At 45.8% G+C, this 15,348-nt stretch overlaps 1 protein-coding gene across 2 annotated transcripts in view; it reads right to left on the bottom strand.

The window, feature by feature from the left end:
- Positions 1-4,320: 4,320 nt before the first annotated feature.
- The window catches only part of Epg5 (ectopic P-granules autophagy protein 5 homolog), a 100,388-nt gene continuing 89,360 nt past the window's right edge, over positions 4,321-15,348 (bottom strand). For both annotated transcript variants that reach the window (XM_036204579.1, XM_036204580.1), the window contains exons 41-44: positions 13,437-13,653; positions 12,610-12,825; positions 10,783-10,897; positions 4,321-8,446 (exon numbers count right to left, since the gene is read on the bottom strand). In XM_036204579.1, coding sequence (XP_036060472.1) covers positions 8,264-8,446; positions 10,783-10,897; positions 12,610-12,825; positions 13,437-13,653 — 731 coding nt within the window. In that variant the 3' untranslated portion in view covers positions 4,321-8,263. The remainder of the gene's footprint in view (positions 8,447-10,782; positions 10,898-12,609; positions 12,826-13,436; positions 13,654-15,348) is intronic.

The following is a 15,348-nucleotide window of genomic DNA, read 5'->3' as shown; positions in this document are numbered from 1 at the left end:
GGGATGCACCAAGTCCAAGAGCAGGCCATTTCTCCCCACTGTCTGAGCCCAGCTAGGTTCACTTCAAGAGTAGCGTTTTTCTTGTTTATATTTCAGTGTGCATTTGTTGATCCTGTGGAAGAAGAGGTGTACTTGGGAACAAATAAGCCACAAGACAGGAGGCTAAAGAGACCATGTTTTTCTGGGGACCAGGGCTATAGGTTGAGGGCAGTGGGCTTCCAGGCTTTCCTCAGCACCAGAACTTCAGCCAAGGCAAATGGGTGATGACAGCTCATAGTTATCTCAGGATCCAGCTGTTAAGAGATTCTAGGAGTTGACATCTGGACCTTCCTGCAGAGGGGAGCATTAGAGTGTCTCCAGCGAGGGCCTTGCATCACCAAGGAAAGATAGGGACATGATGATGGTGTGGAGTAAGCACATCATTGGTCTTTGAAGCTGTTTTCACATCCAAGCGAATTATATGAATTACTGCGTGCATACTTTGTTGGGGCAGGAATTGGTATCTGAGACTGAAGAAGACATCATTATCAGTCAGGATAAGCTAGGCTGCACTGCAGCAACAAGCCCTAAAATCACAGTGGCTGAAAATGGTATTTGTTTCACACTGTATTAGCAGGGGTTCTCTAGAGGAACAGAATTTATAGAATGAATATATCAGAGAGGGATCAGAGAGGGAGAAAGGAGGAGGGATTTATTGAATGTTCAATAATAGCTGTCTACCAAAGGAAAGTCCAAGAATCCAGGAGTTGTTCAGTCCACCAGGCTGGATGTCTCGGCTGGTCTTCAGTATGTGCCAGAATCCTGAAGAAGTAGGCTCTAATGCCAGTGTAGGAATGGACTTGCCCACAAAAGCAAGCAGGCAAAGAAAGCTTCCTTCATCTATGCCCTTTACATAGGCTGTTAGCAGAAGGTGTATCCCAGATTAAAGGTGGACCTCCCCACCTCCAAAGACCAGGCTTAAAAGTGAGTCTTCCCACTTCTAAGATTTAATTAAGAAACACCCTCACAGGTGTATCCAGCCACTTGGGCTTTGATTACATATATAGTCAAATAGACAACCAAGAATAGTTGCAGCACTCACCACGTTCCCATTGAAGACTGGCAGGAGGGTCATTGTTAATTGGGAACCCAGATCGCAGGAATCCATCTCTGATGTTGTGAACTGCTAGGCTGGAGGTAAAAAGAATCCTCTACGAGTCATCCTCTGCTGACTGTGCCTGTTCACTCACGAGAACAAGCAGTATACCCCCAAATGATATGTGAGGAACACTGAGAAAATCGGAGAACTGAGAATGGTTAATGCCACAGTAACCCCTTTCAGAAACTCTCAAGCTTGTTATCCACACAGTGAGTCCAAAACCATGCCCCTGCAAGGGCTAACTGACTGTTTTAGGAAGGTTTCCTGGAAGAACATATGTGAAGATGGTATGCATTAGCTGTGCTGATGGGGGAGACAATGAGGAATCATGGAGATTAGAAGGTCAAGAAAAGGGAGCATTTGAAGCACAGGAACAGCCCACGCAAAGATGGCGTGGTACGAATGCAGTTATTCGTTTCTTGAGCACAAAGGAAGAGGCAGGATGTAGACCAAGTGGGCAGAACTGCTGGATGGGGTACCCACCGGAGAAGACTGCTCGGACGTGGGTTTGAGCTAATAGAACTTTCTTTTAGCTAGCCAGTGACTACACTGGGTGTTTAGGATCCTAATGTAACATGAAGACAATCTCAGGGTGAGCTTTTAAGCACAAAAACCAAGTCCTGGGTTGACATACTTCAGTTAAAAGGAACAGTTGACCAGAAGCAGAACTACAGAAGCTAAAAAGCAAGGTTAGGTGCAGAGTCTTCCCCGAACTATGGACTTGGATGGATTAGGTCTTCATTTTTGTTTTAGCATGTGGTGCTGTGCTGAGTTTTATGGTCTGAATGGTACTTTCATCATGGAGTCAGTTGTATTAAGGTCTGTTTCACCCCTGCCTGGGGTGAGAGTAACAGGAGTTGTTACTCAAGGATTTGCTTTGGTGCTAGTCTCCTGGTACTGCTGAGCAGGTCTTCCTGCTTTCATCCATCATCTCCTGTGAGATCTAAGGGTTACCTGTGTCAGGAATACCTGGGGCGCTGTTTAAATACATACCCGTGCTGGTATTACCTGGCCCTACTGACCCTCATGGAAGGGAAGGGACTAGAACTTTAAACAGTATCTTCAGGAGAATTTGCCCCCAAAGTTTTGTTGTTTTAATCTTTTTCAACTTCTGCCCTGCCTCCCTTCCCCCAACACACAAACAGCTGGAGAAAAGCACCCATGTGCCCAGCACCTCCATCACCATCTCTCACAGGTTGCTGTTTCCTTACTGCAGATCTGGCTAAGCCATTTGCAGGTAAGCAGCAGATTTCCCAGTTATCCAGAAACCTAGACACCTTGAAGAACATGTGCACTGTCTCCTCTGTCTTACATTTAGTGGCTCTACCTCGCAGCCCATATTCATATTTTTCCAATTGCCCTCAAAATGTCTCTGTTTGTTTGTAACCAGATTCTAAGGCAACTGAAGTCTGAGGTTTAACTCTCTGATATGCCTGACTTCCATCACAGTGCTGGTCACTGACCCGGTGGTCCTTGCTGAGGTACCCACACTGTGTGCAGTAGTCTTCTCGAGAGTGAAGGCAACAGCATTCCTCAGGGGAACAGCCCATGAAGGTGGTTTCCATGATAGGCAACAGGGCACCCAAGGTGAACTGCCATCTCCTTTAATAGTCTGCCATGCTGCACAGGGCAGCCTCCTGACTGCTTTCCAGAAAGACTGGCCAAGGGGCAGTGGAGAATACAGTGACGGAACAGCCTGTAACCACCTGCTCTGTACCCAAGATCTAGATGTGACAAGATGCCTGTCCTCCCATATCTAACCTCTGAGCAGGCTCAGGTTGTCACTGGCAAGCAAGGACCAGAGACACAAGCCATAGTTAAAAGCTATCACATCTGGGACTCCCCTCTGGTAGGCCAGGAGTCAGGGAGAGGACCCCAAAGACAGTACTTCCAAGACTGCACTTCCCAATGCAGTGCAGGTGGCAAGGCTAGACCATCCTGGTTCTTCAAACCCTAAATCCTGTGGTTCTCTCTGGAAAAGGAGGCTGAATCCACACAAAGATGGGTTCACATCCTTATGAATGCCTCACACCCAGAAAACTGTTCTTGGAGAATCACCAATTACTGTTACCCCTACATGGAATCTGCAGATCCCCCTTCTGTGGTTGTTTTTTTTTGTTTTTCGATTTTTAAACTCATTGGGGGACTGCCCACCCAGCTCTCAAATAAATGCATAGAGACTTATTCTTACTTATGAATGCCTGATCGTAGCTTAGCTTGTTTCCAGCCAGCTTTTCTAATTTAAATTACCCTGTTTCTCTTTTAACTACATTTTGCCTCTGAGCTTTTTACCTTTCTTTATTCATCTTTCTTTCCTACTTACTCCATGGCTGGCTGTGTGGCTGGGTGACTGGCGCCTGATGTCCTCCTCTCCTCTTTTTCTCGCCCCCCCCACTCCCTTTCCAGATTTCTCCTCTTTATTCTCTCTCCCTGGCAGCCCCACCTGTCTCTCTCCTGCCTCGTTATTAGCTGTCCAGCTCTTTATTAGACCAATCAGGTGTTTTAGGCAGGCAAAGTAACACAGCTTTACAGAGTTAAACAAATGCAACAAAAATTCAACACATCTTTGCATCATTAAATATTCCACAGCATAAACAAATGTAATACATCTTAAACTAATATTCCACAACACCCATCCACAGCTTGGTGCATTCCAGATGTATCTTTAGTGTCCACGAACCTCAGTGCTAAGCAGGAAATGTGGCACACCAACACCAAAGGCAGATTTCCATAGCAGACCCTGAGCAAACTCAGGGTGAGCTTTGCCAGACACTCTTGCCTCTCAGCACCCCAAACATTTCTGTTCATCACACACCTTGTGAGCCTTTGCCCAGCTTTCAAGGCCCTTCTCGTGCAGGGGTCAAGGTCCTCCTACAGAGGTCAAGGGCACCTTACAGCCGTTTCAGCTATCAAGGGCTCTTCTATCTGATGGCCTCCCATACATATCAGTTTTTAACCACCCCCCCCAAACACACACACACACACACACACACACACACACACTGAGTTAGAAATTTCCTCTTTGAAATTAGAGGGCTTACCATTGTGATGAAATTTTAAAAAAGATTCTTATCTATCACAAATCAACTAACTTAAATGTTCTCTTAACATGATTTATATAGGAAAACCTACTTGCTGAGAACAATGGGACAGGCTCAGCATGGGTAAATCACAATGTTCTTTATTTGCAGATTTCCACCTCACTAAGTCTCACATCTTCCAGTTTCTCACCATTAGACAAAAATGTGTCCTTCATACAAGCATGGAAAATATTAAACAATGAATCAGAAGGAAATATTGCACAGTTAATGACCAAAATAGAACTGTGGTTTTAAAGCTCACACTAGACAGGCCAAGAAGACTGTGAGTACTGATCGCAAATAGATCATCTTAAAACACTGAAAGGAAAATTCCCTCAGTGCTCAGTGGTATTACACGATGCATTGAAAACAGGGTATAACCAACATTCCTTAGCACTCTTACTACTAAAATCGGAGCAGCATAAATTTTTTTTCAAGTTATTCTCAAGAGGAATGAGGAACCTGTGTAGAATGAAGGAAAGTCACTAAGCACGTGACCTGCTCCTGGCCACATGACCCTTTGCATGCTCAAAAGCTGGAGCACCCTGGTGGAGCAGAAGAATCTGTTTAGGGCCCGGCTCTAAGTCAAGAGCCTCACCTACTGGGATCAGCTATTACCTCAAAGTAAGCTGGCAAGTGAGCTCAAACTAAAGAGCAAGGATGAGGTTCAGGATGTAGTACAGGATGAAGTTCAAAGAGCCTGATCATTGGTGCCCACCAAGTAGATGCTCCACAAAACTGGTCTTGGGCAGTGACTGTTATTAAAGGGGTCTACAGTTTAACTCAATGCTAGGTTAATGTGCCAACTACAGAACACGATGGGAGTTGATGCTGCCCAAGTGTGTATTAGAGGGATTTACACTCCCTGGCCCACAGGAGTACGATAATTCTGGGGCAGGAACTAGAAAAAGGCAGCCAAAGCACCACAAACAAGACAGACAGAGATGTGTTCTCTCCCTGCACTGTGAGTGCCAACTGAAACGTGTTCCCAGGTGCTCCGTTAGTCTTATCATAGTTCAGGCACTACTAATCCTTGGCACAGCAGTGTGGACTGACTTGGGCACTTTGCCACCACAAAGCAGTTTTATTGGATATCATGTTTGAAGAGTACAAAGAATTCTGAGCATGGAACCTGAAGAGGACTAAGGGGTAAGGGCAGAAGAGGTCAGAGACTTGACAAGGGGAGATGTCTCAAGGTATACTAAGAGAAAGAGAACAGGCCCTGCCCAGCTGTTCCAGGCAGATCCCCAACCAATAGGCAAGGTCACCGGGAACTGTTCTGGCTCAAGATAAGCAGAACCAGAGAGCCTGAGCATAGCTGAGGCTGGGCCAGCAGTGGACTCCAAGACACTGGCCAGGTAGAGAAGCTGAGGGTCCCCACTGAGGAGATCGAGGTATTTAATGTGCTAACTCTGTCCATGATTCTAGACATTGGATTCCCACTTCAGGAGTAATTTTTCAAATACACATCTTTGAAAACAGTATCAGCACCTTGATTCAGACAAAGAGCTTTGACAAACCAGGTCTTAGACTGGTTGGCCTTGGTGGAGCAAGACTTCTGGCTAATTTAGGTGGAGCGTCAACACTTCATATCTTCTGACACCGAAGAACCAAAAGACTTGGGCACAATACAGGAGAGGTGGATGCTTAACCAGCAAGACACCAGTCATGTTTAGGGGCAAGGTCAAGTGTGCAAGAGCTTTAGAAATGTATAAAGACACAAGTATATGTATTATAGCCATTATCACTCTGTATTGACAGCCACAGGACCTCTCTGCCAAAAGAAACAGCCTCTGCCTTCTCCTGTCTAGTGAGGTTGTAGAGCAAGGAGATGAAAGGCCAAAGCAACACCTCTCTGCATGCTCTGAGGTGGTGAGTGATGACTGGAGAGGCAGCGGCACTTCCACTGAGATCAAAACTCCCCTTCTGTTCCTGGAAGGACTTGATGCTGTGGTGCAGGAGCCTCTGAGCCTTCGATGGTCCACCTTCCACACTGCTCAGGCCTTGGCCTTGCATGTTGAAAAGGACGTCAAGTGCTCATCACCATCTCTGATACCAGGGCTTTGCACTCTGAGAGCTAACCATTGTCCTAGCAAAGCCTGGTCCATCCTTCAAGCAGCAAGCCAGCCTGTCTGCAGGCAGCTTTCTTTATTCTGCATTATTTCACATTTTTAAACCTAGTGTTTCTCATAGGATCTGAGGCAAAGAACTCTCAGATGCTAAGCAAGGATGAAAAAGCGGCACTTTTACCAACCAGTTACAAAGCCGAATAAATTTAATATCAGGCATAAAAAATCTACATTAGCCTTCAATTCAGATTTATCAGTTATAATCAAAAGTTGATTTTATTGTTTATACTTTTTACAGACAAAATTTACAAATATTACAAACTTGCAAAATTAATTGATTCTCTAAAATGTACACACTATCATTCAAACATTTCACATTCTAAGGTACTGGGAACTCGGTTCTCCTCAGAGAAACCACACACACAGTACTTTCTGCTTGTTCAACTGTCTACTGCGTCTCAAGTTCTCTTCTCCTCGGAGGGAAGATGACTGATTTGGGGGACAGAGAAGCAAAGAAGGCTGAGACATATCCCTTACAATGACACTTGGGGCCACTGAACAGGGGCGTTCTTTATCACTGTCCCAAGGCATGTCAACCAGGCAGAGTTGTTCTCAGTAAGAAGAATCCCTGCGAGTTTCCAGGGAAGGGGCAGCACCCCACTAACAGTAAAGCCCATCTTTACTCAAGGCGCTTGGTGGCCATCAGAGATTTTACACAAATATTTCTGAGCCATAACCCATAAGAACAAACAAAATTGGTTTGGGGCCACTTTGAGAATTATGAATACATTGATGGAAGTCTAATTCCTGACTCCTGCAGGAAGTGACATGAGCAAGAGATGACGAGAGAACACGGCAGCGTGCTGGACAGGCTTTGGCAATGCGGACTGTCAGCAGTGACAGAAGGCACTGGGCTGCTCACCAAAGCCAGATCTCTCAGATTCCCCCGACCGGGCGGGCCCCTTCTCCCTAGGCATGAGTCCAGCATGTCTGTGAGTTTCACCTAAACTTAACCAAGGGAAGAGGACAAAGATCCAGTGTCCCTTGACAGTAGGGCCTGCAGAGAGCCTGACATACGTCAGGGGTTGGGGACTTCCGCAGACAGAACCAATAAAACGACGTGAATGAGGAGTCAAGGGAATGCAGCGCTCTGGTAGCCTCGGCTCAGTGCTGTCTGCCCTCCCACCACACGGACCAAACAAGACACACCTGTGCACAGCAGCCGTCGTGCACCGGCTTCCACATCAATTCAGAAAGGCGCGCTTCCGGAGGACATGCAGTTGGAACTGATGTGTCACCGTCTCTGCTGTCCACTGTGGTCAGGGCTAAGTGGCATGTCTTCTGTATGACCTTTTTGTTTTGCTTGTTGAGATAGTCATCGCACCCTACACTGCCTCACCCTTATGATCCTCCTACTTCAGCCCCCGAGTGCTGATTACAGGTGTGCACCACCACTCCTGACTTAATTCAGTGTATTATCTCTACTCTAAGAGAAATAACATAATACTTCTAAGCTGGTGTATTTCCCCACATTTAAGAAATGCAGACATTTTCCAAGTTGATTGTTTTACATTGGAATAATACAAACGGAGTCCAAAAGAGGGCACTTCATGACTCCCGAAGTAGACAGATGTGGCCTAGGAGTCTTGACATTTCTACAAAGCAGGGGGACAGAAGTGTGGACACATCAAAACTCCATCTGTGGTTCTTAGGGAGTTGACTGGCACATTTCCCAAATGTGAGCAGCTCTGTACTCAGCAGAACTTAGGTTCACTGTGGAAGAATACAAAATCTAACAAGTCTCTGGACAACAAGAGATAAACATACAGCCAGAACTATCTAACGCCTCCCAACATGCACCTCGATCAAGCTCCTGGCAGAACTGAGCTCTGCGGTGAAACTGAACAAAGGTTCATGTGCAACAGCGAAGGTGATGGACACCCAGAGCAGCAGAGTCTTGGAGGGCTTGGGCATCACTACCGTATGTTGTCTAAATAATGCACTTCTGGATAGAGACAGTTGACCAGAAGAGCCAGGAAGCTCTTCCCATTCTGAAGGCAATGGCCAGGATGCTTTATGAACTGTATAGCTTGCAGTATCTGATCCTGGTATTCCACATACTGCTTACTGAGCGTCATGGATTCAAGAGCAGTCAGCACCTAAAAGACATGAATGAAGAGGGTTTATCCTGTGATTGCACACCACCTGACTGCCAGCATGATCTAGTTCCACCGGAGCTGGAGGGAAGGCAGCAGTCCGGAAGGCAGGTTTTGGGGGAACAAGTAGAGAAGGCTAGAGGAGGCTGCAGGAACTTCTCCTGAGTACTACTGTCTCCCAGCCTCTCCTTGCCTAGAGCCTGCAGTGGCCAGCCTAGTGTTGCTGCCCTTCCTCACCCGCCACAGCCAGCTCCCTGACCTACCTGGTCCCAGTCTCCCCGGTGCCACCAGTGGGTTCTTCCCTACCAGATGCCACACCCCCTTAGAGCCCAAGGACGCCCACAGGCACCAGGTGCCTCCCATGTGGGTGGAAGTGCAACTGTTGTTGGGTTTGTTCTCAGGTTACAGAGCACCACAGGAAAGAGCCAGTGAAATCCTACACATGGCGCTGCTAAGTGCTGCTGGGAGCCCAGGATAAGGAGACAGCTCAGCTGACAGCGTGCACAGGTCGAGTCCTCCATAAGACACCGGGAAACGTGTCTCCACATCCCTCTTCAACAGAAAAATTAAAACACCCTCTAGCTCTGTAACTTTTTTTTTTTTTCCTTCACTGGAGGAAAGAGAGATAGTACATGGAGAAAACAAAAATTCCAAACAGTGATCCTGGGAGGTGGATAGCTGTGTTTTCCAAGGGCCTAAACTCAGTCACCTCAGGAATTCTGAAGACATGCCCTCCCAACCCTGGAACACCCACCACATATGGGGTGCCCTACCTCCTCTCCTCTCCAGTTTTGGGAACCCTTGGTATTAAAAATATATGTATATTAAAGATAGATTTGTTTGATTCAGAATACAAAGAGGAAGAGTTTTTTTAGTACAGTAAAGAAGCTAGAAGCTTAGAGATAAATTACTAAGTCAGCCATGAGCAGAACTTAGGGGCTGAATTTTTTTTAAATAGGACATTTTCCTCCCATTTCTGTTCTTATAATTTAGCCCCTAAAAGATCTACTGTAAGAGCTGACTCAAGATTAGTCATTTGAAATCTGAAAACCCTGATAATGAGTATGTAAGGACATGTCAGGAAGCAGTATTTCAAGTCTAACAGATGAGGGGCCCACGTGACCTGTGGCCACAACTACAGCAGAATCCTGATGCTCCAGGTTCTAGGGCCACAGGAGAGTTGAGAACTCCCCAGATACATCGTGAAATAAATCTCACTGACTCCTAATCTGCCTACACAGGGCTCACCTGTCCATCTGTGAGACTTCATGAAGACATTAGCGACCTCAGCAATGAGTGACCAGTACCAGATATCTTATATCCTGAGATCCTGATCCTCATGAAAAAAATCTACCAGTTGCATTAACTGATCCTTGCTCTGTTTGGCTGTTGTTTGAGACAGGGTCTCTCTGTGTAGCCCTGGCTGTCCTAGAACTCACTATGGAGACCAGGATGGCCTTAAACTTACAGATATCTGCTTGCCTCTGCCTCCCAGTGCTGGGATTAAAGAAAGGTGCAGACCACCGCACCTGGCTTCTGATCCTCACATTCCCTGAACATTTGCCACAAACAGACATCATGCAGAGTGGAAAATGGGGAGCAGCCTAGAGACAGATCAGCCATGTGAACCCTAGGCCTAGTACCTACTACTGTGTGAACTGGGACAAATTACCTAGCTTCTCTCTCTCATATTTCCTCATCCACAAGATCAGAACAGTCACCACTCTATGCTGCAGGGTTGAAATGAACAAAATGTTAACTCACTGACATCGAAAGAGCCTGGCATGAGCAAGCACTCAAGGATGGCAACCACTATTTTATATTTCAAGGATGGCTCTACACCCAGTCAGCCAGATGGCAAGGTGAAAACAAGTTACCGTAACCAGACCCCAGACGTGTAGCCATCCACGTGTTCAGTATATGCCGCGACTTCTAGTAGCTACTATTCTTCTGGTTATTTGGGCACCAGCTGCACGCTGGTCACTCTTAAGCCTCATGGAACAGGAACCAGTGCTTTGGTCCCAAAGGAAAGCTCAGCCAACTGTCACTCCCGCCGAGTGAGCCATTTTCTGTGCAGTGCCAGCCCTGGTAGCCAGAAGCACACTTTGTATACTCTCCAGTACCAAATTCAGCACTAGATCAGCTTGCCCTGGCCCTGCCTTCTCATTGCTCCAGTCTGGTCCCTAGAAAAATCAGTTCAAGATCTGAGACAAGCCCACCAAGGGAACCGGCCCTGGACTACTGTGAAGCCTCAGGCCTGGACGGTACCCGCTATAACTGCCACCTCCCTTCTGACGGGTGCACAGGAGACCTCCAACCTTATGGCTGCTGTCACTGACCTGCTGAGCCTTTGGAGTCAGATGTAATTCGGAGCTAGGCTTCAGGCGAATCTGGTCTTCTGCAGGCACCTGAACTGACAGGAAGGCGGCCATGCCTCGGGCAACCACACGGAACCTTGGGTGTTAGCAATAGGTCAGAAGTGAGTGACCGTTAAAGTGAACATTTTAAAATACAAACCCTATCTTAAAAGAAAACAATATAACTCCATTTCCAGATCCTTTCTGTAGTTGACCTCTTCAGGGAAACCCTACTTAATTTTTCCTTCCGTAGATACCCAAAGAGTGTGTGCCCATTCAGATTGAAGAAGGAAAGTGTTGGTAAAGACAGAACGGCTGTACATTAGCTGGACACAGACACTGTAAACCGTGGGGATGCTACAGAAAACAATGTGCACTGCCTGAGTAAGGGAAACAGAGTGCCAAGTCATCTAGTGACCCCACCCCTGGGTATGTACCCAAGGGAACCAGGGACAGATATGAGCAAAAATGGATGCAGGAGTGTTCAGAGCATCACTAGTTACAACGGCAACAGACTGAAGAACCCAAATGTCCATCAGCTTCTTAATGGACAAATGAAATGTGGCAGATCCACACTTGGGTGTGTGCCACTCAGTTGTACAAAGGAATAAAGGCACGTGGCTCGGTTGTGGGATACTTGTCAAGCGTGCATGAGTACAATCCTCAGCACCAGAAAAACATAAATAAAAATAAGCAAGAACTGCTGGCACATGCTACAACACAGATGAACTCTGGAGAGCATTTCCAGACACTGAAGGCCACATAGTATACAGTTCCATTTTTATAAATGCCCTAACGAGGATTTAAATATGAAGTCAATTAATAGTTGTCAGTGACGAGGGAAAGAAGGAACTGGAAATGACTGTTTGGAGACAGACTACAGGGCTTACTTGTGGGATGATGAAAATATTCTAGAGCTAGTGATGGCTACAACATTGTAAATGTCACTGAATTATACATAGTAAGGTGGTTACTATAGAAAATATATTACCATAATTAAAAAAGAAGAGTACTTGATTCAAACAAAATTAAGTAAAACTAAAATTGTGTGTGTCACATTCTATCACAAACAAACGTGGGGTCATCTGGTCTGGAATGAGAGGTCCCCAAGTTGACCACACAGTGCATGTCAGCACAGCATGAGACCTCTTTTCAATAATCACAAGGATTTGAAAAGAAAGCCATGATGTAGCTGGGGTGTAGATTAGAAAGGGGAGTGTTGAGCATGAGCAAGGGACAGAGGGAGGGAGGGAGGGAGGGAGGGAGGGAGGGAGGTGATGGGGGGGGGGAGAAAGGGAAGGAGAGAGAGAAAGAAATCAGAAGTAAGAAAGCACCTTCACTCAGAAGGGAGGAGCACAGGCAAACCCTTCCCTGCCTTGGGACTTTAAGCACAAAACAGATTTGTCTCTCATCACTTCTTACTAACTGAACTAAGCCCACCATGATGATGTAACAGTTCTACACTGAGTCCCTCACAGGTTCTCATTCCCAAACTCCCAGGATGGGGACCAAGCGACCACAATGAAACGAAGGACTGAGATAACTTAATTCATCATCACTGGCTCAAAACCAAAATGAAATCAGCATGAACAAAAGGTATGATTTGACCTTTGAAATAAAGTTGTGTTAAATCAAGAAAAAATAAACATGCTTTTTAGAATATAAAGAGGTAAACAGACTCTGGTCATTTGCCTTCATCTGTCTAGAAAACCTACAGACCCTAAGGCAAAAGCCTATTCCAACATCACACCTCTCTCAGGAGCGGCTGTCAGAGGCCCAGCGAGAAGAGGAGCGTAGGTGCTTCCTCACCTGTTGGACAAGGGCGACTTCCGGCCCAAGCCAATGGCCCCCAGGATCCCGGAGCTGAGCCTCTCCTCGGCCATGAGGCTCTGCCTGCTCTGCAGCATGAGCAGGATCCGGATGATGGACTCTGTCAGGACCGAGTCGTTCTGTTCCATCTGCACCAGTGACAGCTGCAGGACTTGGTGCCACCACAGAAACAGCTTGGCTTCTTCCTGTGCGGAGCTGGGGGAGGAGCCAGAGCAAGAGAAATGCAAGGACTTCTCCCACGACACTCAACAGGAACTCACAGCGGAGGTTACAGGAGGGAGAAATGTATTACTCTACAACCATATGCCTGGGCTAGCAAGATGGCTCAGTGGGCAGAGTGTTTGCCTACGCCCTGAGTTTGATCCCCAGGAACCCACAAATACATATACACACACACAAACACACACAAATTAAGTAAATAAAAACAAAATTTAAGAAATTAAAACTAAAGAAAATAAAACCAAGGCTAATGTGTCAGCAAATGTTAATAAAGCAATGGGGCTGTAACAGCTGCCATTTGCATGCCAGACACTGGACTGCATGTCCTCTGTCACTTAATAGTCTACTTACAAGAAAGCTGGTGCCTCAAATATTTGTGTGAGGAGATTTAAATAAAAAAAAAAAAAGTCTGCTCAGAAAATTAGCTCAGCAACTAAGAGTCTCCCCAAGCATGTGCCACTGCCCCTGAAGGCCTGTTTGACTTTTACGCATCTCTGGGTTCTGGGCTCTTGAATAACCACTTAGGTAAACTGGGAACTCCAAGTGAAGCACACACGAGTTTGGGAGCAGCCAGCAGGCAAGCATACCTTGGGTACACCTGTTCCAGCCACTTGTTTAGGATGAGAAGCACCTTCATCTCGTTCCTCAGAGTCTGTTCACTGTTTAGACACTGAAGCAGGTAGACATAGAGAGTCAAGCAACTGCCCAGGGCTAAACATTCCTGCAGGAACTCTTGGATGGTGAGCTCAGGAACTTGAAGGGACACCAGAATGGGGCCCCATCCTAAATTTTGATTGAGGGAGCCTAAGAAAAGAACACCAAGAGGAAATATCAATATATACTCATGTCCATAATAATGGGCTGTGTTGACGTCCATGGTCTGTACAGCCACCAGAGACCATGCTGAGGTTGGTAGCACATTCTGATGCCAAAGGCCATGTGGAAATCCATGCTCCATGCTCCATGCTTCCTCCGACTATAAAGGGGAAGGAAGCTATTTTTGAAGTGGCATCAATGACAGCAGACTTACAGTTGACAAAGAGGGACACAGAAGACTTCTATGACAACCCTACCCCACCTAACCCCACCCCCAAAAAGAACAGCCTAGACAGAAACCCATGGAAGAGAACTCTTAACAACTGTGATAAGGATGCTGAAGTGTATCTCTCCACAACTGATGGCTTCTGGTGGGAGTGCGGGTGGGGAGGGACTCATGTTCTTTAAGAGGCTGGCCACTGGGAGTTTGACCGTGCTCCAGGGAGGATATGGCAACACAAACTGGACTTGTGGGGTTTTAATTATTATTATTCTTTTTTTCTAAAGGGGATATCACAAAGTAGGGGGGCAGACCTAGGAGGAATGAGAAGTATGTGTTACTGGGGTACATGATGTGACTGTCCCAAATAGTCAATGAAAACATTACGAGAAAAGAGAGAGAGAATCCTAATGACTGTTTTTCCTTTAGCCTCATGCATGACAGCACTCTTAGAGCATGCCTAGAGGCCAGAAAAGTGAGAGATGCCCTGAGCTTAGACTAGAGAACCTCCACCAGATGCTATTTGACTAGAAAGGAGTCACAAAACTTGGAAGTCAGGACTATGTATCTCTAAACCACCTTTCTCATTATATGATGATCATTAGAATCTACAGGATACCAAAGAGTTTTAACTTTAATCAACACAGGCTTTTCTAAGAAAATAAATCCAATCTCTCATAAGCATTTTTACTTACTAAAGTATAGCTCGTATGCTAGTGGAAACCATTTTGATTTTAGTAACACAAACAAATCTGAATCCTGAGTGTTATCCTGAAGGTTCTCTACCCTGTGGGAGGAGTGAAGGTAGGCACATGGTGATGTACAAAGTTCCTCCACAGTAGGCAGGGCAGATGGCAGGCTATGGGCACATTTTACGTCCTCACTCTGGTGTTCTTCCTTTCTTGCCATCTGTAGTAATATTTCATACCTGAATATCAGAGTTGAGAAGGGCTACTCTGAGCAATTCTTAATTACTGTCTCCAGAGTTTGCTGGGAGGAAGTAAGAACAATGAAAGGGTGAGGAACAGAAAAAAGTGATCCTTATAGAATAGTTTTCAAAGTAGACAAGAGGGCTGGAGAGATGGCTCAGCAGTTAAGAGCACTGACTGCCCTTCTACAGGACCTGGGTTCAATTCCCAGCACACACATGGCAGCTCACAACTATCTGTAATCCCAGCTCCAAATGATCCAACAGCTTCTTCTGGCCTATGTGGCACCAGACACAGATGTGCTATACATAAAGACATACAGAAAAAACACTCATATACAGAAAATAAAAATAAATAAATCTTAATAAAAAGCATGGCAAGAAGAAATAAAAAGATCTCTATGAAAACTTCTTTCACCAAAAGTGGTAATAAAGAAGAACTCATCATTATTATTATAATATACGTTCTGAATTTGAAATTTGTTTTGAAAACTGACTTTGCTATCATAACATGGTTGGTCGGACACTCTAAAGC

The sequence above is a fragment of the Onychomys torridus genome, chromosome 13 (assembly GCF_903995425.1).
Source record: "Onychomys torridus chromosome 13, mOncTor1.1, whole genome shotgun sequence".
Taxonomy (NCBI): Eukaryota; Metazoa; Chordata; class Mammalia; order Rodentia; family Cricetidae; genus Onychomys; species Onychomys torridus.
Note: the sequence above shows the minus strand (reverse complement) of the source record. Positions and strands in the feature narration are given on the sequence as shown.